We start from the raw sequence: 26,889 nt of genomic DNA, 5'->3' as shown, positions 1-26,889 counted from the left end.
AGGGCCCTTGTACTGCAGCAGTAAATCTTTATAGGGGCATTTCAAATGAAATGCCAAAACCTCCATGTGAATTTTAAGACTTTAGGCTTTAGAGATACAGCACAGAAACAAGCCCCTCGGCCTGCTGAGTCCGCACCGACCAGCAATCAACCCGTACACAAACACTATCCAACACACTAGGGACACTTCTACAACTTACCGAAGCCAATTAACCTACAAACCTGACCAATCTTTGGAGTGTGGGAGGAAACCAAAGCAACCAGAGAAAACACACGCGGTCACGGGGAGAATGTAAACTCCACCCAGGCAGCACCCGTAGTCAGGATTGAACCCGGGTTTTTGGCGTTACAGGTCAGCAACTCTACCATTGCGCCACCGTACCACCCCAAGACCTCCGCTCACTTTTCCCAGAAAGAATATCCTCCTGGTGTCCCAGACAGATTTACTCCTTGGCCAACCTGACCAATATAAACAGATTAACAAATAGTTCATGTCAAATGCAGTTCATGGGACTTTCCTCTGTGAAATGCTGCCGCAAGAAATCACAAAAAGTTGTAGATGTAGCCCACTCCATCATAGACTAGACTTCCCACCATTGACTCCATCTACACTTCACGGTGCCTCGGAAAAGCAGCCAACATAATCAAAGATTTGTTCCATTCCTTCTCTTTGCTCCCGTTGGACAGGAGATACAAAAGCTTGAAAAAGCACACCTCCATACTCAAGAACAGCTTCTTCCCCTCTGCCAACAGGCTTCTGAACGGTCCTTCCATTAGCTAGGGTGCTGTCCAATTCACCTCTACCCCATTGTGGACATTGGACTGTCCTAAAACTAAGCCTGAACTCATTTACGCAACAGTAATTGATTAGCTGTGAAGTATTTTGAACAGCATGATTCAAATGAAAGTTGTTTTAAGAAGTTTGTTTACAGAACTAGATTTCAATGGAAAGATTTCCAACAAAATATTAATGATATTTTGATATTGGCAGTGGTTAGTGAGCACATTTCATAACAAGAAGATAGGCGCAAAAATGCTGCAGTAACTCAGCAGGTCAGACAGCATCTCTGGAGAAAAGGAATAGGTGACGTTTCGGGTCGAGACCCTTCATCAGACTTCAGACATAACAAGCTTGGCTCATCAACTTCAAAGCAAGTGGTGCTGCAATAGTTAATCCACTGTGCTTTCATGATGGAAAACAGCTTTTCATCACCATGCCTTTAGATCATTTTGGTTTTTAGTTCGGGAAGGCATTAAATAGCGTCCTTGAACCATTTCAAAGGCTGCAAGGAAGTATACCGGCTGGATCTGAATTCAATTAGTTTTTGATCCCAAATTATTTTCTCAACTCTTTATGCATACAAGGGACTTCACATATCTCAATTGAAGATATCTTACAAGCTTCAAAAGACTGGCGGTTTCCAGAATCCTTTTTTCCCCAGTGATGTACAGATAAGTTGCCAGCTGCCAGTGATTGTTGTAAACTACCTGTGTAAATGTAGTGTATTTTGTGACATCTTTTATAAAAGTCAAACACTGCAAACATTGGTTATTCAGGTGGCACCACAACAAGATCAAATCGTTTAAATTTAATTGTTAGCACAAAAATAAAGTTTAAAACACGCAACAATGCATTTGAAATCTGCAGTGGATTGGATACACTGGCATAGCTGGGGAAGGAGTAAATAAACAGAATTACACATTTTTAAAGAGTGGAATATAAGACTTAATTTTCCTCAAAGGTTAATTCCCCTTTTACTCATTTTTTTTACCTTGGGATTTCACTGTATGATTAATTGTACTGAGAATAAATTTAATATTTGATTTTTTTTGCAGAATTTTATTGATTTTCAAATGTATGCCTTCTGGTTATTTGGCAGCTGGTGAGCATTCACACTCACTAACAGTATGAAGAAAGGACTCGACCCGAAACGTCACCCACTCCTTCTCTCCAGAGATGCTGCTTGTCCCACTGAGTTACCCCAGCGCTTTGTGTGTTTGTGACTCGGGTACGGTTGCCTCACCTGATCTCTGTGCCCAAGTGCTTCAAGGAGAAGTTAATGGTTGTGGGGTTTGTTGGAGATGGATAGTTTGCCGCTCGCTCACCCACCAGGGTCTCCGGGGCAACCTCTTTTTCCAATACACTTCTTGCACTCTCAGCAATATCCGGCATTTGTGGAGGAAAGGGAGCATCTGGAATTAATATGAAATTTTATTATTGTCTGCAACTGTACTAACATCCCTTAACATACTTCAGCAAAAGCAGGCTGGTGGTTAACATACATTCTGAGTACAGTGGAAAACATGATGGCAGAGATAACATTGTGGTAACGCACTTAACAAGATCTAGTTAATAAACATATTGCTAGTCTGAATTAAAAACACAATCTGTATCTTGTCAAAGTAATCTGCTTTCTATTTGAAGATTTGTTATTTTGGTAAAATTAGATCTAAATCATTAGCAGTGTAATGATGAGCAGCTTTCTGTGGAATGAACAATGTAGCTTCATGTCAGACTATCAAAGCAAAGTTCCAGCAACTGTTAATTTCCTCTTCTCATCCAACAGGACTTCTTTAGATTTAACCAGTGGCCTTCCCACAATACTTCAAAGGCAGATCTCTAAATACTCCTGGAGACACTCGAGACTGAAGATGCTGGAACCTTGAGTGAAAAGCAGACTGCTGAGGAACTCAGCAGGTCAGGCTGCATCTTTACTCTGATCCAAAGACAACCCGAAACAACGTCTGTCCATTTTCTGCAACAGATGTTTCCCGACTCACTGAGTTCCTCCAACAATTTGTTTTAAACTCCAAAAACCCTTATTTTACTGTCAGCAGAGGCAGAGAGGTAAATATTTTTAAAGAACTGGAATAAAGCGCACCGTTGTATTTTGTGCTACCCAACAATACAAAGAAAATCATCTTATAGCCAGAAATCTTCCAGACTTCCAAATTAGCTTACAATGATTTGGGCTTGGTACACATCCCCATTAGAGGCAGGAAACATGTTCCCAATGTTGGGGGAGTCCAGAACAAGGGGCCACAGTTTAAGAATAAGGGGTAGGCCATTTAGAACGGAGATGAGGAAGAACTTTTTCAGTCAGAGAGTGGTGAAGGTGTGGAATTCTCTGCCTCAGAAGGCAGTGGAGGCCAGTTCGTTGGATGCTTTCAAGAGAGCTGGATAGAGTTCTTAAGGATAGTGGAGTGAGGGGGTATGGGGAGAAGGCAGGAACGGGGTACTGATTGAGAGTGATCAGCCATGATCGCATTGAATGGCGGTGCTGGCTCGAAGGGCTGAATGGCCTACTCCTGCACCTATTGTCTATTGTGTTGCTATGGCAGGAATCCCTTGCTACACTGCCTGTTGCTGAGCTGGGAACCTGAAGGGAACATGTTCTCTGTGCTTGCGTGGAAAGGCTGCCCCTGAAGACTGGCGTTGGGCCAGTGTGCCTGCTCAGCAGCAAGGCACACACACTGCTCCATCTCCTGATACCCCACCTTCAGTCCCTCCCACCCCTTCCTGATTGACGCGATGGTACGATGCCTCCTCATTTCTATTTAGCTGTGGAGCTCCCCACTGGAAAACTCCTCCATGGTAACAAACCCAACAACAGTAGAGGCAGGGTCGAGGCATGAAGCCTGAGCGATGTCTTTTTATTCCAAAGTACAGAGGGAAGATCTCTCTCGTGAGTGTTTTGACTGGTGGACCAATGATCAACGAGGTCATTAAGAAACAGAAAGGCCTTCCATGGCATGTTGCCTGGGGGAATCCAGGGGTGAAGCATCAAGCCCTGCCTCAAGGCCTAGTCAGCCTGCTCCGCTTCACTCTACAGGAGCGCCATGGCAATGAGGCCTACAGATTGAGGTTTGAGCTGCCTTCGGAATTGCACCCGGAGCAAGTGAGAGGTTTATTTCCAAAACCTTCCTTCGAGCACTGCCAGATCACACATCTTAACCCATCTTTAATTATGTAACTTCTCTTTAAAGGCTGACCACAGCTCAATTTGTGAATATTGTGGTTAAAGGTTGCAACTTTCAACATTAACAGTGTTACTAGATGGAACTAGATGCTGCTGTAAAGCAGATCATTGCAACATTCACAAGTTGGGTTGGTTCTAACTTTTTAAAAATGCATTATTTCATTAAGCACACCAGCTGAAAAATCTAAAAATCTGCACACACTGGTATAAAAGCAGAAAATGTTGGAAATACTCAGTAGGATGGGCTGCATCTATGGGATGAGAAACACAGTCAATGTTTCAGATCAAACACTATTTGTCATAACTGTATTGATATAAGAAATCATTCAACTCATTTTCACGGGGCCCAAATCCACAAACAGCATAACTAGATTATCTTTTCCTATTATTCACAAAATGCTGGAGTAACTCAGCAGGTCAGGCAGCATCTCGGGAGAGAAGGAATGGGTGACGTTTCGGGTCGAGACCCTTCCTCAGACCCGAAACGTCACCCATTCCTTCTCTCCCGAGATGCTACCTGACCTGCTGAGTTACTCCAGCATTTTGTGAATAAATCGATTTGTACCAGCATCTGCAGTTATCTTCTTATACTACTTATCTTTTCCTTTAATCTATGTCATTTCCTTACTAAACAACGGTTTCTCTCCACAGATAAAGCCCGACCTGCCGAGTATTTCTGTTTTTATTTTACCATTGAAAAAAAAATTCAATTTCAACATTGAATGCTTCCTTAGTTTAGTTAAGTGATACCACATGGAAACAGGCCCTACGACCACACCGATCAATCACCCGTACACTAGTTCTATCCTATATGAGGGAGAATCTACAGAAGCCAATTCACCTACCAACCTGCACGTTGTGGGAGGAAACCGGAGCACCTGGCAAAAACCCACGCAGTCACAGGAAGGACGTACAAACTCCACACAAAGAGCGGAATGAACCCGCTCTCTGGGGCTGCTGGCAGCAACTCTACTGCTGCGCCACTATGCTGCCCCTTCTGACTCCATCTAATCCCAGTATAACCAACTCCCCTCACACTAACTACTGGCCAATCTAATCAAACTCCCCTCACACTAACTACTGCCCCAGTCTGATCCAACTCCCCTCACACTAACTACTGACCAGTATAACCAACTCCCCATCACACTAACTACTGCCCAGTATAACCAACTCCCCTCACACTAACTACTGGCCAGTCTAATCCAACTCCCCTCACACTAACTACTGCCCAGTCTAATCCAACTCCCCTCACACTAACTACTGACCAGTATAACCAACTCCCCTCACACTAACTACTGCCCAGTATAACCAACTCCCCTCACACTAACTACTGCCCAGTCTAATCCAACTCCCCTCACACTAACTACTGACCAGTATAACCAACTCCCCTCACACTAACTACTGCCCAGTATAACCAACTCTCCTCGCACTAACTACTGCCCAGTCTAATCCAACTCCCCTTCATTCCACGGCCCTAATTTTCCAAATGTTTCCATTGCATCCCTTCATCCTATCAAACCATACCAAACTATGTACGGTGACGCAGCAGTATAGTTGCTGCCTTACAGCGCTAGAGACCCGGGTTCGATCTTGAATACGGGTGCTGTCTGTACAGAGTTTATATGTTCTCCCCATGACCCGTGTGGGTTTTCTCCAAGATCTTCAGTTTCCTCCCACACTCCAAAGCGTGCAGGATGGTAGGTTAATTGGATAGGTTATAAATATAAAAATTGTCCCTAGTGTGTGTAGGATAGTGTTAATGTGCGGGGATTGCTGGTCGGCATTGACTCGATGGGCCAATGGGCCTGTTCTTGCGTTGTATCTCTAATCTAAATTAAACTCTTGCAGGTGGTTGCACAAACTCTGCTCCTGTGTCCACTGGGGAGTTATGGAGGGAACTATACCTCCTGGATGCCAGGGCCATCATTTAAATTTTTTGCATTTTAATAAGTTCTCCTGAGAATTGTTTAATGAGAAGCCAGCAGCTGTAACGGAAGCACAAATGCTGTTCCAGGAAACAAAGTGCATGTATGATCTTCACTGAGAATTAAAATTCAATACAAACTGGCCGAGGTGTTGCAAATGCTATGTAGCAACAATATAGCACCTAGAAGTGTTCTCTTGGTCTGGCAAACAAGTGCAACCAATCTATTCCACGCCTCAGTCAACGTCTCTCTGCAAGGCCCAGATAGGAAGGATATGGAACTGTTCTAAAAATAAGGGGTCATTCATTTTAAACGTGACATTTACTTTCGTGGGGTCAAGAACCTTTGGAATTCTCCCAGTTAAAGCATGGCGGAAACAGATGTTTAAATATTTTTTTAAGTCGAGGTAGTTAGATGCTTAATAAACCAGGGGAATGAAAGGTTACTATGGGTACACTGAGTTGAGGTTACAGTCAGAGGTAGGCACAAAGTGCTGGAGTAACTCAACGGTCTTGAGGAAGTTGTCTGAAGAAGGGTCCCGACCCAAAATGTCACCCATCCTTTCTCTCCGGGGGAAACCCATGCAGTGACAGAAAGTGTGAACTCCACACGGACGGTGCTGAAGGTCAGAAACAAATCCAGATTGCCGGAGCAGTAAGACAGCGGCATTACCTGCATTTCCACCGTGCCGTCCTGTGAAGCTCACTACCATTTATCAATGATGAGGAACGTAGATGGGAACAGGAAGTAGGCTCGAAGGGCCGAATGGCCTCCACCTGCACCTATTGTCTATTGAATGGGGTGAGAGGAGGTGAGGTAGTTCCTTCACGGGAGCTTAGCCTTTTGTAACCAGGCTTCATCAGGCCAAATAACCAGTGAGACCGGCAATCTTTACCCCAATTTCCCATTCACTGCTCATTCACACTGTTTACTTCCTTGTCACTCAATCAATCACATCACAATCTTTTCCACAATGCAAAAGGAAAAAAAGACAAACTCATTCTAAACATCAATTAAAATTCAAATGTTACAAACATAAATGCAAATTATTGTATGGTAAAAGTGCTAGCTCACGAAATACTTGGAAACTGACGCATCCAACTTATCATAACTAAGTCACCCAAAAATTAAAGTTTTCCGCATTTCAACCACAACAACTCTCATTTCATCCAAGTCTGCCTCATGTTCAGTACTTATGGCACTTATATTTGGAAGAAGTTTCCATTCACTCACTTAACCTTCAAGTTCACTTCTCAACTAACCACCAACTTCACAAACTGGAAAGCTTGTGTAGCTCCAAACCCTTCCTCATTACTCAAGTTTTACACTGAGAATCGAATTTCACTGTACCTTCATTGGTACATGTGACAAGTAACTGACCTTGAAACCCTTGAATCAACCCATTAGCTTCAGAAAGAAAGGTCTTGACCCGAAACGTCACCCATTCCTTCTCTCCAGAGATGCTGCCTGTCCCGCTGAGTTACTCCAGCATTTGGTGTCTATCTTCGGTTTAAACCAGCATCTGCAGTTCCTTCCTACACATGTGCTTTACCCTGCAGCAGAGCAACACTGTAAAGATCTCACGCATCATCCGGTGCCTCGAGCCAAAGGGGCAGTCAGACCAGAGGATGATGTGCTTTAGTAACAAACTTTGCATTCAGAAGGAAGAAGAATGATCTTAGTAAAAGTTACAGGATCCTAAGGGATCTTGATAGGGAATGATATCACAAAATGCTGGGGTAACTCAGCGGGTCAGGCAGCATCTCAGGAGAGAAGGAATGGGTGACGTTTCGGGTCGAGACCCTTCTTCAGACTGATGGCAGGGGAGGGGGCGGGACAAAGAAAGGATGTAGTTGGAGACAGGAAGACAGTGGGAGAAATGTGAAGGGGGAGGGGAAAGAGAGGGACAGAGGAGCTATCAAAAGTTAGAGAAGTCAATGTTCATACTGCTGGGGTATAAGCTGCCTAAGCAAAATATGAGATGCTGTTCCTCCAATTTGCGGTGGGCCTCACTATGACAATGGAGGAGGCCCATGACAGAAAGGTCAGACTGGGAGGGGGAGTTGAAGTGCTGAGCCACCGGGAGATCAGGTTGGTTAAGGCGGACTGAGCGAAGGGGTTGAGCGAAACGATCGCCGAGCCTACGTTTGGTCTCGCCGATGCAGAGAAGTTGACATCTGGAACAGCAGATACAATAGATAGGGAATGATGTTGATATGTTTCCAATGCTTCCAGTCGTGTGAGTGCTCGACTGCTTTTAGGTTTAGGGTTAGTGTTGTCCTGCATACCAAGGTACAAAGAAAAGCTTTCTTTTGCATGTTATCCCATCATAGAGTCAGAGTCATACAGCATGGAACCAGGTCCTTCAGCTCAAATGGCCCATGTGACCAAGATGCCCTATCGCTGCAGATCCCATCTATTTGGCCCTTTTCCCTCTAAACCTTTCCTATCCATGCACCTGTCCAAATGTCTTTTAAATGTTGTTATATTACCTGCCTCAACTACCTCCTCTGGCAGTAAGTTCTAAGTACCCACCACCCACTGTGTGAATAGTTGTCCCTAATAAATCGATTCCTATTAAATCTTTCCCCTCTCACCATAAACCTATGTTGTCTGGTTCTTGATTCACCTAGACTGAGTAAAGGAGTCTGTGCGTCCACACTATCTATTCAACTCATGATCTTATACACTTCTATAAGATCTTCCCTCAGCCTCTTATGCTCCATATAAAGTCCTAGCCTGCCCAACCTCTCTCTCTCTCTCTATAGCTCAGGCACGTCAAGTCCAGGCAACATCCTCATAAATCTTCTCTGAACTCTTTCCAGCTTCACAAAATCCTTCCTATTGTAGGGTGACCAAAACTGAACACAATAAGTGTGGCCTCAACAATATCTTGTTCAAGTAACCCAACCTCTATACCTAATATTCTGACTGATGAAGGTCAATGTACCGTAAGCCTTCTTGAACATCCTATCTACCTGTGACACCACTTTCAGGAAACTATGTACCTGGACTCTAGAACCCACTGCTTTACAACACTCTCCATGGCTCTGCAGTTCTCTGTGAAGGTCCTGCCCTGGTTTGACTTCCAAAAATGCAACACCTCACCTTTATCTGCATTAAACTCTATCAACCATTCCTCCGCCCACTTGTCCAGCTAATCAAGATCCTGCTGTAATTTTGGAAATAATTTTCGCTACTTACAACACCCATGTTCGTGTCATCTGCAAATGTATTCAGCAGATAATATTGTACATAAATACAATCAAGCCAAACTCAAGTACAATAGAGAGAGTAAAGGGAGTACAGAACACAGAATACAGAGTACAGAATATAGGTGTGCTAGGTTTACAGGTTGAAAAGAGATTTAAAAGAGTAGGGTGACTGTACTGGATGATAATAGATCCTGCGTTAGGACAAGCACACAGAGTTGCCACACTCCACTGCTATATTGCGATCGAGGTGATAAAGCTGTAAGTCAGGGAGTTTAGAGAGATGCTGGGCGGGTCACATAAAACTGAAGTGCATATGAGGTTTTGTTTTTCAATAGATGCTGGTGAATATCTGGCATTCTGTATCACCGAAGAAGGTTGGTAGCAGTCAGATCACTGGGGACATTTGAAGAGGAAGTAAATAAACATTTGAAAGAAAGACCAGGGAACTAAGGCCTGTGGAGAACTTCCACAAAAGTAGCCTACAGCAGATCAGCCAGGATCATGCGGCACAGTGGCGCAGCGGTAGAGTTGCTGCCTTATAGCTAATGCAGCGCCGGAGACGCAGGTTCGATCCTGACTACGGGCGCCGTATGTACGGAGTTTGTACGTTCTCCCCGTGACCTGCGTGGGTTTTCTCCGAGATCTTCGGTTTCCTCCCACACTCCAAAGACGTACAGGTATGTAGGTTAATTGACTGGGTAAATGTAAAAAAATAAATAAATAAATAAATATGGTCCTAGTGTGTGTAGGATAGTGTTACTATGCGGGGATCGCTGGGCAGCGCGGACTTGGTGGGCCGAAGGGCCTGTTTCCGCGCTGAATCTCTAAATCTAAAAATTGTGTTGAACAACAGGCCAGGCTTAAAATACTCAGGGAATGTTGTTAGTTTAAATAGAATGGTTTTAGTTTGGGAGACATAATGTGCTGGAGTAGCTCAGCAGGTCAGGCAGCATCTCTGGAGAACATGGATCGGTGTCGTTTTGGGTCAGGACCCTTTTTCAGCCAGTTTTAGTTTGGACTGAGATTTGCACTTCAATATTCAATCATATTAACCCAGGTTGCAGTTTACAGCAATGGGGAGCACATTAACCTGTGGTGCGCTATAGCAGACGTGGTCACTAAATATATTACTGGTCAGTGGGCTAATGTCCTCAGAGCACCACATTATTAAAATTCTAGCTGGTTGTACTCCACCACTGTTGCATAGCAAGTAACAGCAACAAATAATTCGTGTCTGTGGATACAAGGAACTGCAGGCGCTGTTTTACAAAGAAAGATACAAAGTGCTGGAGTAACTCAGCGGGTCACACCGGGTGATGATTCGGGTCGGGGCCCTTCTTCAAACCGATTATTGCTTCATCATTATTATTAGCACGAACAAAGAACAAATTACAAAGTACCTGGGTGCTTCATTGCATTGTGTTTGGAATGATTAAGGTATTTATTCCAACAAAATCTGCCCGGTCCAAAGAGTAACTTTAAATGACAACAGTTCTTGCGTAAGGCTATAAACTACTTTGCAGAGTACATGTTTGCCCATGCATTGCAAAGAGACAGAACATTCAAAACGAAATGTTAACTGATGCCACTTAAGATTATAAAAAGGGTTGTTACTGAAACAAGTGAATGGCATTATTTACATTTGTGTAACAATAGAGCTAGCTCAAGGCAGTTGTCATATTAGCTATATTTAAGGAGGAGCATATAAGAAAGGAAAAGGCCAGTTGTTCAGGCATTTTGTAACCCATCTCACAAGCTGCAATTTACCTACAATTTACCTACACATTAACTCTGGACCTCAGCCCCTCTCTTGGGAAATGTCTATTAAATATTATTATACCAACATTAAATATTATTAGCCCAAACATTATGACTACTGATAGGCAAAGTGAATAACATTGATTATCTTGTAACAGTGGCACCTGTCAAGGGGTGGGAGCAAGTGAAGTCAGTTCTTGAAGTTGTTGTGTTGGATGCAGGAGAAATGGGCAGGAGTAAAGATCTAAGCGACTTTGACAAGGGCCAAATTGTTATGGCCAGCCGTCTGGGTCAGAGTATGTCTTAAACGGCAAGGCTTGTGGGGTGCTCCCGATCAGCAGTGGTGAGTACCTACAGACAGTTGTCCGAGGAGGGACAAACCACAAACCGGCAACAGGTTCGGACCAGACGGAATAGCATTTGTTGCCCTTGCGCATCGATGAGCCTTGGGTGCCCAACACCCTCCAAGAAATACATTCGTAGCCTGCCCAACCTCTCCCTATAGCGCAGACCCTCAAGTCCTGGCAAGATCTTCATATATCTTGTCTGCATTCTTTTCAGCTTATCAGCATCGTTCCTATAAATTCTGCTCTAGATGTCAACTTCTTTACATCGGCAAAACCAAACACAGGCTCGGCGATCGTTTTGCTCAACACCTTTGCTCAGTCCGCCTTAACCAAACTGATCTCCCGGTGGCTGAGCACTTCAACTCCCCCTCCCACTCCCAGTCTCACCTTTCTGTCATGGGCCTCCGCCAGTGCCATAGTGAGGCCCACCGCAAAATGGAGGAACAGCACCTCATATTTCGCCTGGGCAGCTTGCATTGACTTCTCCAACTTTAGATAGTTCCTCTGTCCCTCGCTTCCCCTCCCCCTTCCCAGTTCTCCCTCTATCTTCCTGTCTCCACCTATATCCTTCCTTTGTCTCGCCCCCCTGACATCAGTCTGAAGAAGGGTCTCGACCCGAAACGTCACCCATTCCTTCTCTCCTGAGATGCTGCCTAACCTGCTGAGTTACTCCAGCATTTTGTGAATAAGTACTATCGTTCCTATAAAGATGTTTCCTATAAACATTTTTTCCTGTATCTTAACACTCTTTGAATCCCTACAACCCTCCATGGCTGTTGCCCCAACAACATAGAATCTGGGCACGAGCAGGAATGTGCGTGTCAGTTTGTTTACATGCTAATATGGAAGAATAGAAGCACTTAAATAAGCTTATAGTCCTCACGCTGTGTGGAAGTTGTTTTTTCAGATGAACTATTTATAGGAAGGCTAATATAATTGTGAAAGCTGAGGTAAATACAATTTTTTTAAACAAAACTTTGGTACAACTCCAGGATTGTGTCCTTTGCAGTAGTTACCGTGTTATAGCTTTACAGGCCAGACAATGAAAGCAGAAGTCAGTTCAAGGAACCAGCGATTTCAGTTAACGGCAGAATACATTCAGACATACACTGTGATGACGAAGATAGACACAAAAAGCTGGAGTAACTCAGTGGGTCAGGCAGCATCTCGGGAGAGAAGGAATAGGTGACATTTCGGGTCAAAACCCTTCTTCAGACCTGAAACGTCTCCTATTCCTTTCCTGCAGAGATGCTGCTAGACCCGCTGAGTTACTCCAACCTTTTGTGTCTATCTGCGGTTTAAATCAGCATCTGCAGTTCCTTCCTACACATAGTTGGTCGTGACAACTGATATCAGGTATACAAATCTCATGACTTTGTGTTACAACATCAGTGGCCAACAAAAGCACTTCCCTAAATGGACTATAGTGTAACAAGGAGAAAACATTTAAATGTTTGTACACCTTTGAGGGTGGCACAGTGAAGCAGATGGTAGAGCTGCTGCCTCTCAGCATCAGAGACCCGGGTTCAATCCTGACCTCGGCTGCTGTCTGTGTGGAGGTTGCACGTTCTCCCTGTGACCACGTAGGTCTCCATATAAAATTCTTAAAGGTTTGGACAGGCTAGATGCAGGAAAAAATTTCCCGATGTTGGGGGAGACCAGAACCAGGGATCATAGTTTAAGAATAAGGGGTAGGCCATTTCGGACTGAGATGAGGAAAACCTTTTACATCCAGTGAGTTGTGAATCTGTAGAATTCGGGGTGATCGAAGCTCCAAACGCGGGGCCTGTGGGCTTTAACATCGTGAAGCCCGCGGTCTCTGGTAAGAAGAAGCTGACTCGGGAGCTCCATGCCGCGGAGAGTTTCAACCGCCCCGACGCGGGAGTTTCGATCACCCCGACGGGGGCTTCGACCGTCGGCTGCGGGGGCTTTGATCGCCCCGACTGTGGATGGTTTGACTGCCCCGACCGTGGGAGAACAGAGAGGAAGAAGATGGAAATAATTGCCTTCCATCACAGTGAGGAATGTGGAGTCCACTGTGATGGATGTTTATGCTAACTCTTATGTGGTTGTGTGTCTTGTTGCTTTTCTATTAGTGATAATAAACTGACCTTGACCTTGAAACCTTGATTCTTATTCCTTCCCGGAAGGCACTGACCGCATGGCAACCTAGTTTGGTTTTCAGGCGACTGATCACAATCAAAATGGCAAACGAAAGATGCTGTAGTTGTCCCCAAACGACCCTTGTGTTTTGTGGAAGAGTAGGGTGTTGATGTGAAGGGACAAACACACACAGGGTGGCACAGCATAGAGTTGCTGCCTGGGTTCAATCCTGGTTATGGGTGCTGTCTGTAAGGAGTTTGTATGGTCCCCCCCTGACCAACTGGCGTTTCTCTGGGTGCTCCGGTTTCCTCCAAAGACGAACAGGTTTGTAGATTAATTGGCTTCAGTAAAATTGTAAATTGTTCATAGTTTATAAGATAGTGCCAGTGTACAGAGTAATCGCTGGTCAGCGTGAACTAAGTGGGCTGAAGGGGCTGTTTCCACGCTGTATCTCTAAGGCCAAAAGCCTAACTTTAATTTTCTCGATACAACTCCACTGATTATTAGGTTCAGCTTCAGCTGCTAATTCATCTGTTGCACACATTGATGCGAAGCATCAGTTTAGACGAGTCACACGAACAATTTGATCCCAAAATTAACTTCTTCCATAAAAAGACAAAACAAATTCAAGAAATATTCCATCCGTTCCTTTCGGTGTTCAGTTAAAGTATTTCTGCACATGTGGGCAGTGCAGCTGCTGAAACTTTCTTTAGGTTAAGGACTTGTTGACAAATGAGAAACAATTGTGGCTTGAGAACTATTGTGCAGAAAGGAAACCTGCCAGATCAGGCATAGGAATGCAGCGTCGGCAGAAAAAACAACACAGTCACCATTGCTTGTGCTATTATCCCAGGGAGGGAAGCAACACACACACCCTCCATTCCTCACTGCCAAGTTTCCATGCCCATGAGGCCAGGTCACAGCAGTTGGCACCCAATCCAATGCTCACTGTGCTGCCAATTCACCAAATATTCATCCAAGCTGTGCTCCATAGGACACCTAAAATTCCATGCTCTGCCATTTTTAACTGGTTCAGCGATAAAGATGTTTAGCATTAATCATATGAAGCAGCACATAAGACCATCCATCATTGATGGAAGACAGAGAAATCCCTTCAACTCCGAGAAATTAAAGCCAAAATAATTACTGAATTAATTTTTTTTTAAATCTATAAAACAGCGGAACTGGTACACTGCCCCAAGTTTGACAATATCTTGCCAACTACTCAAGCTGGAAACGAAGGGAAAACTATGGAGGTGCTTACTTAGAGCTCTAAAAGGATTTTAAACTGCTTTTCTTTACATAACACAAGTAGGTGGGTAGTCAATAGAGTCAGACAGCATGGAAACGGGCCCTTCGGCACAACTTGTCCACATTGACCAACATGTCCCTACTTGTCCTATCCATGTACGTCTCATTGTTTCTTAAACACTCCTACCTCCCCTGGCAGCTCGTTCCATACACCCAACACCCTTTGTGTGAGAAAGTTACCCCTCAGATTCCTATTAAATCTTTTCCCCTTCACCTTAAACCTATGTCTTCTGGTTCTCGATTCCCCTACTCTGGGCAAGAGACTCCTAATATCTACCCGAAAATATATGGAAGATTTTATACACCTCTATAAGATCACCCCTCATCTTCATTCGCTCCAAGGAATGGTTCCAATAAAATGTTCACGCAAAAGATATTAACTGAACTGATGATCCTTTTACTATGAGGAATAAGTGTTATCACGATCCACTTTTTAACTCACTTTCAAATCTTTTGACAATCTTCCTATCCTCCACTTCTGTAAGTTCTAACCCCAACCCCAGCTCCCTAATGCAGAACCTCCAAGGTCTTCTGCACTTCTAGGACCTGGAACATCCAAATGTCACAGCTGAACTACTTGCAGCCATATCTTGAATAGCTGCAATGGAGACTGAGTTCTGAGTACACATTGAGTGCACGCTATATAATTTTGCATGCTGCTTCCGTGATAGTCTCAGTACACCTGGTAATTTGAGAGCACTGTGCAGTCACAAACTGTAACCCTTGGCCTGGCATATCCCTCTCCCTCTGCTATTACAGTCAGGCGGCACAGTGGCGCAACAGTAGAGTTGCTGCCTTACAGCGCCAGAGACGCGGGTTCAATCCTGACTATGGACGCTTGTCTGTATGGAGTTTGTACATTCTCCCCGTGGCCTGCCTGGGTTTTCTCCGGGATTTCCAGTTTCCTCCCACACTACAAAGATGTACCGGTTTGACAGTAAATTGGTTTGGTATAATTGGAAATTGTCCCTAGTGTGTGTAGGATAGTGTTAATGCGTGGGGATCGCTGGTTGGTGCAGAGTCAGTGGGCTGAAGGTCCTGTTTGCGCGCTGTATCTCTAAACTAAACTAAAGATTGTAGAATCTCAAGTGCATAACAAGATGAACACGAGACAGTCCTGAAAGAGTTGGTCAACATGTAATACAGAAATCCAGGAATGTTAATGTGGACTGGAACCAAGTGAGATCTGTAGTTATCACAAATTCAAAAGTTAAACAAAAATTCCAGTGATTGGAAAGCTGAAATCAAAAAGACCCTGGAAATACTCAGTAGTCGGGCAGCATCTGCGGAAAGAGGGAAAGGCGAGTTAACATTACACGGTCGAAGACCTTTTTTCAGAACTGGCCACTTCCAACACAAGCTGGAAAGGCCGAGGAACTGCACCTCAATCACCAAAGATCACTGCAGCCATGGGGACTCTGCACAGCTGATGCCTAAAACTCAGTCATGCACATCCGTGGTTAAATTATGTAACGGTGGCAGCTTCAATAACCACGAAGGTATTCAAGAAAGAGGAAGCACTTCTACAGCATCTCCACAATCAGCTTGTGCTGCTATAAATCCACTCATTGAATGCACTATGCTGTGATAATATTTGCATACATTTTGGACCCAAGATGTAGGTTCAGGTCTGAGGAGTTTTCTAACTTGAGAAAAAGATTTAAGGCTGCATATGGGGATAATTAATGGTAGATTGAAGCAATGATGATAAACATAGAACAGAACAGCACAGAAACAAGTTCTTCAAGGCCACAGTGTTTGTGCTGAACATGATGCCAAGATAAACTAATCTCATCTGTTTGCATGTGATCCATATCCCTCCATATCCATGCCCATCCAAAAGCCACTTAAACGCCACGGTCATATCTGCGGCCGTCACCACCACCCCTGGTAATGTGTCCAGAACAAGGGGCCACAGTTTAAGAATAAGGGGTAGGCCATTTAGAACTGAGATGAGGAAAAACTTTTTCAGTCCGAGAGTTGTGAATCTGTGGAATTCTCTGCCTCAGAAGGCAGTGGAGGCCAATTCTCTGAATGCATTCAAGAGAGAGCTAGATAGAGCTCTTAAGGATAGCGGAGTCAGGGAGTATGGGGAGAAGGCAGGAACGGGGTACTGATTGAGAATGATCAGCCATGATCACATTGAATGGCGGTGCTGGCTTGAAGGGCTGAATGGCCTCCTCCTGCACCTATTGTCTATTGTGTTGGCCTTTTGACCCTTCCAAATTACTAGGGTTTTTTTCCTACTTGCTTTATATTCCCCAAAAGACCCATCTGATTTCATTATCTTAAACTTTACATTTGCTTTCTTTTAGAATTAAAATCCTCTAAACATTAGAATTATTCTAAAAAGCTGTTCACATGGATGCACTGAAACAGAAACAAAGTGGACTGATCAAGGAAATGGTCTGATGAAGGGTCTTGACCTGAAAGGTCACCTATTCCTTTTCTCCAGAGATGCTGCCTGACCTGCTGAGTTACTCCAGCATTTTGTATCCATCTTCGGTGTAAACCAGCATCTGCACAAAGTGGACAAATATAGTTAAGGCATCTGGAGGACAGCATGTGGTTTTAGTCAGGCAAACACGTGATGACAAGTGATGGTGGCTTGATAGAATTCTTGCAAAGACTGGGAAGTAGGAAGGGTGGAATTGTTGAGGTAATAGTGACTGAACCAAGCCAATGCTCCCATGAGATCCAAAGAATGAGAGATCATCTGACTGAAATCAAATTCAAACACTGGAGGATGTTGCCTGTGGCAAGAGAATCCTGAACTAGGCTAACACTCGGGGAAAACTCCAACTCCACTCAGCTCCAAGGGGTTGATTCTTTAGAATTCCCTACACAACCGCTGGGGATGATTGGCTTATACAAGATCAAGATGGGTTTAACCAGAGAATCAAAGCATATGGAATGATGTGGAAACGGCAAGATTAAGCCACATCAACTCTTGAGGTGAGTACAGACTGAAAGATCAACTCCAATTGCTTCATGCTCCTACAATGATCAGCAGTGATCTGTCCAGTTTAATGTGTAGGAAAATAACTGCTGATGCTGGTACAAATCGAAGGTATCACAAAAGGCTGGAGTAACTCAGCAGGTCAGGCAGCATCTAGGAGAGAGGGAATGGGCTACGTTTCGGGTCGAGACCCTTCTTCAGACTGATGGACAGAGGAACGTCACCCATTCCCTCTCTCCTAGATGCTGCCTGACCTGCTGAGTTACTCCAGCCTTTTGTGATACTGTCCAGTTTAATGTAGCACGTGAGGGGCTAAAAGGTGTCATGTTTTTATCACAGGGCGGCACGGTGGCGCAGCGGTAGAGTTGCTGCCTTACAGCGCCAGAGACCCGGGTTCCATCCTGACGACGGGTACGGAGTTTGTACATTCTCCCCGTTTACTCCGGGATCTCCGGTTTCCTCCCACACTCCAAAGGCGTACAGATTTGTAGATTCATTGGCCTGGTAAAAGTGTAAATTGTCCCTAGTGTGCATAAGATAGTGTTAGTTTCTAGGGTATCGCTGGTCGTCACAGACTCTCTGAACTGAAAGGCTGTATCACTAAACCAAACTTCAAAGTGCTTCAAGAAATTCTCCAAACAAAACAAGCCACTAATATTAATGCAGATTACCCTCTTGTACCTTTTACAATGTTTAGACATTTGATGTTCATAACCTTGCCCAATCATCAACTGCAACACTAGCTACGGCATCATAAGCTGGCGTGAAACCCCACATTCTTTCCCCCACATATCTCCAGATTTGGCTATTGAGCTGTTTTACAAATCATTTTCACAATCTGTTTCATGTTGGCTAGTTCATCAGAGCAGCTGATTTAAAGTAGCAATAGAACAAGTCTGGGTTTCAAATCTACAAATGGTGGCTAAATTCTCAGTTATCTTATAGTGCGAACAACTCACAAATGAATTCAAGACTAAGATATTAAGCAGAAATTGCTGATGTTAAATTTAGCTATAATTAAAGTGCAGTTCACAGCAGTTCAGTCTGTCAAAATAATATGAATGCATGATCACCAGTCATATGATCTGATACATTTCAAAACTGCAACCACCCTGAAACAAAAAGCCCAATGTGGGGAGCAACACATCTCCAAAAGAATCTAAACAGTTCTGGCATCGCCCAAGCGACATTCCTGTGGCCTAGATACAGTAACAGAAACATTATTTAGGAGGTTTGGCAGAACACTATGTATTTGGGAAAGGAGAATGGGTAAAGAGTGTAAAGTGACAGAAAGCTGTTCTGAACATTTGACCAAACTGTGACAGAGGAACCTCACTTAATCTGCTTGTTCCTTTGTGCATTGTTATACAATCCTCCTCCTCCCAAATATACCATCCAAATGGCTCTTTAAATCTTCCAGAGTGCTGTTTCCAATATTACTCGAAGCCCAGGCCAAGTATTAAAATCTTACAAAGACGCTGGTTTAGGGAGGTCAATGGAAATATTTGATGTAATCTATGCCCTTCCCTTGGCATGATGTTTGGTTCAGCCAACGTCATGATCTCCCTAGCTTCGTAACGTTCGTAACAGGTCCGTAACATTTAGAAGATCAAGTTTGGCACACGGCAGATAAAAATGAATGCCAGAATTAACAACGGCCAGCCAAGAACACAAACTGTTGTTACGGATATGATCATCTGTCAAACCATACAGACATGGATTTTTTTTCCCATTTGAATGTCCCTATTAGCAACCTCAAATAACCTCCTTTTAAGAATACAAGCCTGACCTTTTAACAGCCAATTTGTATTTGTGTACTTATTTCTCTTCTCATTTCCTCTCTTTCCTCCATGAAATACAGACAGCAGCAGATCCCCATGCATCTGTATAATTTTTCCTGGCTCACAACTGTTGAATAGTTTTATTAGGCTGCATTTGGAGTATTATGTGCTGTTCCAATTGCCCCATTGCAGGATGTGGAGGCTTTGGAGAAAGTAGAGGTTTACCAGAATGCTGCCTGGATTAGGTGGTATTAACCAGGAGAGGTTGGACAGATTATTTTCTCTGCAATGCTGGAGGGTGATGGGAGACCTGATAGAACTATATAAAATTTATGAGAGGTAGATAGGGTAGACAGTCAGAACCTTTTTCTCCTAGGGTGGAAATGCCAAGCACTAGAGGGCACGGCTGTAAGATAAGAGGGGTAAATTCTAAAGGAGATGTGTGGGACACACATCGCCCTATTTGTACAGATGATTGTGCCTGGAATGTGCTGCCAGGGGTGGTGGTAGAGGCACATATGATCGTGGCATTTAAGATGCTTTCGATAGACACATGGACAATGAGGGAATAGACAATAGGTGCAGGTGTAGGCCATTCGGCCCTTCTAGTATAGGATATTAATTATGTGCAGACAGAGGAAATTAGTTTAATCTGGCATCATGTCTGGCGTTGACATTGTGAGCCAAAGAACTGTTCCTGTGTTATAATCTTCTATGTTCTCTGTTCTAGCGCTCCATGTTATTACTAAATGGCAGTGATTACACCCAGAATAATCTATCGGATATTATCACAATCTACTGAAGCACTGCTTACCAATGACAAGAGTGCTTCAAACTTCCCTGCATGACCACCGAGAGCAATGGGATTAACATTTTGCAGATCTATACCAAACCTCCTGGAGCTGCCTGCTGTTGACATAGTCATATTCAACAGAGGATCTGCTTAAAAATAATTCTCAGCTACTTTATTTTGCACTTGCCACCAAGATAGTACATTCAGAACTTCATTTAGACATATGCAAAGAACTAGGCTATTTTAAACCAAAAAAGGCAAAATGCTGGAGTAACTCAGTAGGTCAAGCAAGCATCTCTGAAGAATATGGATAGATTATGTTTTGGTTCGGTACCTTTCTTCAGACCCGTATTCAACCAGCATCTGCAGTTCCTTGTTTCTACATTTTACTGTTTCAATGCGAAATCTCCTCAAGGTATGCCTACTTTGAAGTAGTTGTTCTCCTCTCTCCGATGAGAGTTCTATAAGATCCTCTCTCACTGCTCCCTCGACATTTCTGATGCTCTCCTGTTCTACAGCCATGTTCTGACCTGGAGTTTGAAGAAGGATCCCGATCCAAGACATCGCCTATCCATGTTCTCCAGAGATGCACCCTGACCAGCTGAGTTATTCCAGCACCTGGTGTCTTTTTTTCTGTAAACCAGCATCTGCTGTTCCTTATTTCTACATTTCTCTATTCTAAATCAAAGCAGCAAGGGGAACTGATGCTTTGCACCAGAGAGCAGACTGGTGTTAATTTAGATGTCGTTAAATGACAGTATTGGGGAAATAAGATGAAGGCTGATAAGTCAGGGCACAGATCAGCCACCACCCTCTCACTGAATGACAAAGGCAGAAGGACCAAATGGCCTAATTCTTGATTGAACATCCATTAACACAGACAAAACTGTCATATCAAAGAAAAATTGAGAACAAAGACAAAACAAAAGCGAGATTAGGTGTTTTTTTTTGGTAAATTAGCTTTCATTTATAGCTACAACATAGGTTTAAAAAAAAAATCAAGTCCAGTAATAAAAGAATGGCCTTTGCAAATGTACTTTAGCACTGTGTGCATTGTCCACACATGATGGGCTTAAAGTAGATATGGTGTTGCAGGACTTTTGCACTATGTGGAAGCTGATGGAAAGTGTTTATAATCTTTGGCAAACACATCTGCAATAAGTGTCTACATCTCAAGGAAGTTTAGCTCACAGTTGACGAGCTGGTGTCTGAGATTTGATCTCAGAGTCTGAAATGCATTAGGAGGCGGCAAGTTACCTCAGCACTGTTTCAAGAGGCATTCACAGTCCTTGGAAGGGTCTCGACCCGAAACGTCACCCATTCCTTCTCTCCAGAGATGTTGCCTGACCCACTGAGTTTTAAAAATCCAGCATTTTGTGTCTACCTTTGATTTAAACCAGCATCTGCAGTTTTTTTTCCAACACAGTCCTTAGATTCTGTTCTGCAGAATGGGTCAATGAAGAGGGGCAAGAGCACTGAACTAGTGCGGCAGGTATGGAGACCCCTCAACCTCACAGACCCAAGTTTCTCTGTGACTGTGGCAAAGCTGGAGAAGCCTCAGCCACAGATTGTCCAACAGACATGTAGGTCTTGGAAATGACCGATGACTGGTTGCCATCTTCCAGAATGGCGCAGATTATAGAATTTTCTATCCAATTACGCCACATGCACCAGGTGATGCCAGCTAACCCAATCTTGATAGCTGAGGATAGAAAATTCTATAATCTGCGTCTTTCTGGAAGATGGCAACCAGTCATCTGTCATTTCCAAGACCTACATGTCAGTCTGAAGAAGGGTCTCGACCCAAAACGTCACCCATTCCTTCTCTCCCGAGATGCTGCCTGACCTGCTGAGTTACTCCAGCATTTTGTGAATAAATACCTTCGATTTGTACCAGCATCTGCAGTTATCTTCTTATACTACTTGATAGCTGAGGAATGGATTTTCATTTGAATGGTCAAATCAGGAGGTGGCTCTGGTACTCACCAGAGAGAGGATCAAGAACATGAGTGATCATGATACTGTCAGCAAGGTGTAAAAGAGCAGCAGAGATGTAATGGGTGGAGCAGCAAGGAGAGGGTAATGGAGCAACAAGGAGGCAGTGAGTCAAGCAGTATGAAGTGTGACACTTATCTTCAAGCATTACTGAATGAAATATCAGTTAAAATAAAACATGTTTCTCATTGATAGCATTGGCTTGCATTGCAAATTTGGCCCTCACAGAAAAAAATAAAGTGTGTGAACCACTGCTGCATGGAAAGGAATGCCTCTTCACTGCTACTACAAACCTTTCTGATCAGCGGGTTGGAACCAGCCATTAGCGTGGCTGAGGATCCATCATTACGGTGGCGTAGCGGTAGAGTTGCCGCCTTACAGCGAATGCAGCGCCGGAGACTCAGGTTCGATCCTGGCTACGGGTGCTGTACTGTACGGAGTTTGTACGTTCTCCCCGTGACCTGCGTGGGTTTTCTCCGAGATCTTCGGTTTCCTCCCACACTCCAAAAACGTACAGGTTTGTAGGTTAATTGGCTGGGCAAATGTAAAAATTGTCCCTAGTGGGTGTAGGATAGTGTTAATGTGCGGGGATCGCTGGGCGGCACGGACCCGGTGGGCCGAAGGGCCTGTTTCTGCGCTGTATCTCTAAATCTAAAAAAAAAATCTACCATGTAAAAAAGATAAGAGACCAGATAGTGGTCAAATTGACTTTTCAATTGACAGGCAAGTCTGTACAATTTCACGTCAGCAGTCCTAAAAAAGACATCCTGTCGGAAGAGGCCAAGGAAGGGGAAACATTTTCTTTAACCCAAGATCAACTGTAGTTTCAGCCAGTTTTAATATCTCCAGCACATTCGGGAAAGGCCTGTCCTGGAACGCATATTTTGCTTAAATCTGGTGGGGAGGGTGCATTGGTGGGGCAGTCGTCACAGCGTATGCACTACATGCAAGAAACGGTGGAAAGTAGAAAATTCTTATTAATAAACATAATTGGATGTAATCAAATATACCCACTTATCCCCCCATAATAGGTCAATTATCGGCCAATTATCAGGCAGCACAGGAAACACAACTTTAAAAAAAAAGACAAACTGGCTCAGAAACTAGATTTTATCTTAGCAAAAATGTGGGTCATCTACTTTTAATTTCTGCTCTCACATCCTTTGAATAAATGCGCCTATGCAACATTGGAAACAACTCAAGATTGAGTTCACCAATAATCCACCATTTCAGGTAACACTCAGAGGAGACCCATACCCCTTTCATCCCTTTCTCTCTCCTCCAGCCTACCCTGGTACTCTCACCTGTCTCTTTTCTTTCCACCTTACCCCCAAACCGCAATCATTCTTTCTTTACACCTCTCCCATTGGGTGCCCTCTACTGATCATCTCACCCTCCCTCTGTTGGGCCCGTCTCACCCCCCCCCCCCTCATTCAGGTCCATTCGTCACCCGTTCCTTCATATCACATTGTAGAATATGCAGCCTTTTGTCTACCACTTACCACTTTCCAGCCTTTAGCGAAACAAAAAATAGCTGGAGGAATTTAGCAGGTCAGACAGCATGTGTGTGGAAGCAATGGACGGATGACATTTTGGGTTGGGATCCTTCTTCTGAAAGGTCCCAACCCAAAAACGTCACCTGTCCATTCCCTCCACAGATGCGGCTTGACCTGCAAAGTTCCTCCAGTGCTTTGTTTTTTTCCTGAAGATTGCAGCGCCTGCAGTTTCTTGTCTCTCCAATTCCAAGCCTTTGTTGCTTTTTCTACCCTTTTCTCCTGCACACAACTGTGATTTGCCAATCAACCCTTCCTCAGCTCAATTCACCTATCCTTTGTCAATTCTTGCCTCACCTCCCCACCCCCCTCTTTATTCTGGTTACTCAGTCAACCAGAAGTGTCAACTGCCCATTTTCCTCACGTTACTTGCGTTTCTCTTTGCACAGTTGCAGCTGATCGCCCGAGTATTTTCTACTTTTAGGATTGATGTTTTGCTGCAATTCTATAATTTTGGTTTTAGAATAGAATAGAATAGTTCCTTTATTGTCATTGTAACATGAGCCATGTACAACGAAATTGTAAAATGTCAGCCAGTCAGTGCACCATTCAAACATTTCTAAAAGCTAACGATACATACAAGGTAAAATATTTTAAAAAAGATAAACAACTAAAATAAATATCATGAAAATAGCACGCATAAACACCCAACCCTACATCCTTCTGTCGATTTCACAGTCTCTTATTATGTATCGCCCCTGCGTTCCTTGGCGGCTACATTTAGTGCCTTTATAGCAGTGGGGTAAAAACTATTTTTAAGTCTGTTTGTCCTTGTCCTTGTAGATCTGTACCGTCTGCCTGACGGTAACAGTTCAAACAGGGAGTGTCCGGGGTGGGAAATGTCCTTTATAATACTCTGGGATTTTTTGATGCAGCGGGAACTGTGTAAGTCCTCCAAGGTAAGTAGAGGGCAGCCGACAATCCTCTGGGCGTTGTCAATGGCCCTCTGGAGCGCTTTCCTCTGAGCCGCTGTGCAGCTGGTGTACCATACGCATACACAGTATGTTAGGATGCTCTCAATGTAGCACCGATAAAAGGACAACAGCAGTCTCTGAGTGATGTTATTCTTCCTGAGCACCCTCAGGAAGTGCAGTCTCTGCTGGACCTTTTTCAGCAGCGCAGAGGTGTTCACGCTCCACGTCAGGTCCTCCTCAATATGGATTCCCAGGAAGCGGAAATCCGCCACCCTCTCCACACAGTCCCCTCTGATAGTTAATGGTACCATGTCCGTTTTATTCTTTCTGAAGTCTATTATTATTTCCTTTGTCTTTAAGGTGTTGAGGAGCAGGTTATTTTCTCCACACCACACTGTCAGCTGCTCCGCCTCATCCATTATTACAGTGGTGACAGGGTGGGCAAAAGAATGAACCAGCTATGGGTTTCGTTGCCAACCTTCACTCAGAGGCTATCACTAGAAGGCCGCAAGCACCTTTGGAGAATGTCAAAGGTTGCAGCTGACTTTGCAACCTTCTCAAACAGCTAGACAAATCTCACCATTGTGGGGTTCTTTAAAAAAACTTAAATTTAAACGTTAATTCATGAATTTAATGCAATACAATTTGCAATGAACATGTTGCTCACTTTTTGTTATTAGGAAAGAAATAGTCAAACTAAAGTTAGCCTTTATGTTCAGGACTTACCAACATCTTTAGCAACTAGACCTGTAGCTGAATCTGGGAAAAGGGACAATGTGCGATTATCTCGTTGTCCAACGGTGCAGTTGTTACTAAACTCCCACCTCCTCTGTTGCAACTGCTGTAGCCAATATCTCATAGCCTGTGCGCTGGGAGCCTGTTAGTCACAAAACAAAATAAAATCAATGCTTCTTCTCGCACTAAATAATTATTTTAGACAATTTTAACATTACTGTACCAAAGCACCGATTCATATAAATATTTTCTTACCCAAAGACCAAGCGGACTAACCCAAAGCTCAGTCCACCTTGGCCTACCCAAACTCCCACTTGCCAAATATTTCAACTCTCCCTCCCATTCCCATACTGACCTCGTTCCTGGCCCTCCTCCACTGTCAGAGTGAGGCCACACACAAATTGTAGGAAGAGCAACTCATATTTCACTTGGGCAGCTTTCAACCCAGCAGTATGAATATTAATTTCTTTAATTTTAAGTAATCTTTGCATTCCCTCTCCATGTCCCTCCCCGACCCAAGTTGCCCTGCTAGTTTCACTGTTTGTATTCTTTCATTATCACCTCTTCCACAGCCAACAATGGACCATTATGGGCTCCACTTTTCTTGAGTGATCAGTTGCCAGCTCTTATTTGTTCTGTACCTTTCCATACCTCTAGTTTCCCTCTCCCCTGACTTTCAGTCTGAGGAAGGGTCTCCCTCCGAAATGTCCCCTATTCCTTTTCTCCAAAGATGCTGCCTGACCGGCTGAGTAACTCCAGCATTTTGTGTCTATCTTCGGTGTAAATCAGCATCTTTAATTTCTTCCTACACATTCACATCACAAAGATCAACAAGTCTAATCTGACCAAAGATAGACTTTGGTTTAGAGATAAACCAGAAATTAATCTGATTTTTGTTTAGTGGGTAAACTGGCATAAGGAGCTGACAGTTGAATCTTGTATTCAGCATTGTTGCCAATAATGTGTCCTCCTGACCTATTCGACACTTAAAGCAGAGTTTTCTGTAAATTTGCTTTGTACTTCAGAGACAGATTTTTTTTAAATCATGGAGTGCACAGGATGCAAATAAATATCCCAATATACATTTGATGAGTAAATAGCATTCAAATAGAATTATGACCAGAATGCTCCTCTGTACTTCAGGTCTAAAAATTCACCTGTATTTCAGTTTAAAACTAATCAATTTTAATTACACAACAGCATATAATTGCTACACTTTAGAATGCAATATCTTTCATGTTGGATAGCAATTCTAAAATCTGATGTTTCTGCCATGATCTGTCAGCAGAAACGCTTTGAATGCCTTCCAAATCATTTGGCTGAATGTACAAGTATATGAAACTATATTAAGGGAAGAGTAACCAGGGAGAGAATAGAGCCCCACAAAGACCCAGTGTGGACATCAATGTTTGAAGGTGCAGAAGATAGGCAAGGCTCTCAAAGAATACTTCTCCTCTGTTTTACCATGGTGAAATTCAATGACAAGTGAACTCAAGAAAGTTAATGGGGATGTCTCGAGGA

The 26,889-nt window shown here is 43.6% G+C and overlaps 1 protein-coding gene across 1 annotated transcript in view; it reads right to left on the bottom strand.

Annotated features, from left to right (window-relative positions):
- The window catches only part of tbc1d2b (TBC1 domain family, member 2B), a 94,594-nt gene that overhangs the window by 50,362 nt on the left and 17,343 nt on the right, over positions 1-26,889 (bottom strand). Inside the window, exons 2-3 of the mRNA XM_078429800.1 lie at positions 25,360-25,510; positions 2,024-2,192 (exon numbers count right to left, since the gene is read on the bottom strand). Of these exons, the coding sequence (XP_078285926.1) occupies positions 2,024-2,192; positions 25,360-25,510 (320 nt within the window). The remainder of the gene's footprint in view (positions 1-2,023; positions 2,193-25,359; positions 25,511-26,889) is intronic.

Source organism: Rhinoraja longicauda, chromosome 38 (genome assembly GCF_053455715.1).
Source record: "Rhinoraja longicauda isolate Sanriku21f chromosome 38, sRhiLon1.1, whole genome shotgun sequence".
NCBI lineage: Eukaryota > Metazoa > Chordata > Chondrichthyes > Rajiformes > Arhynchobatidae > Rhinoraja > Rhinoraja longicauda.
The sequence above is the reverse complement of the archived record's forward strand: the minus strand, read 5'-3'. Positions and strand labels throughout refer to the sequence as shown.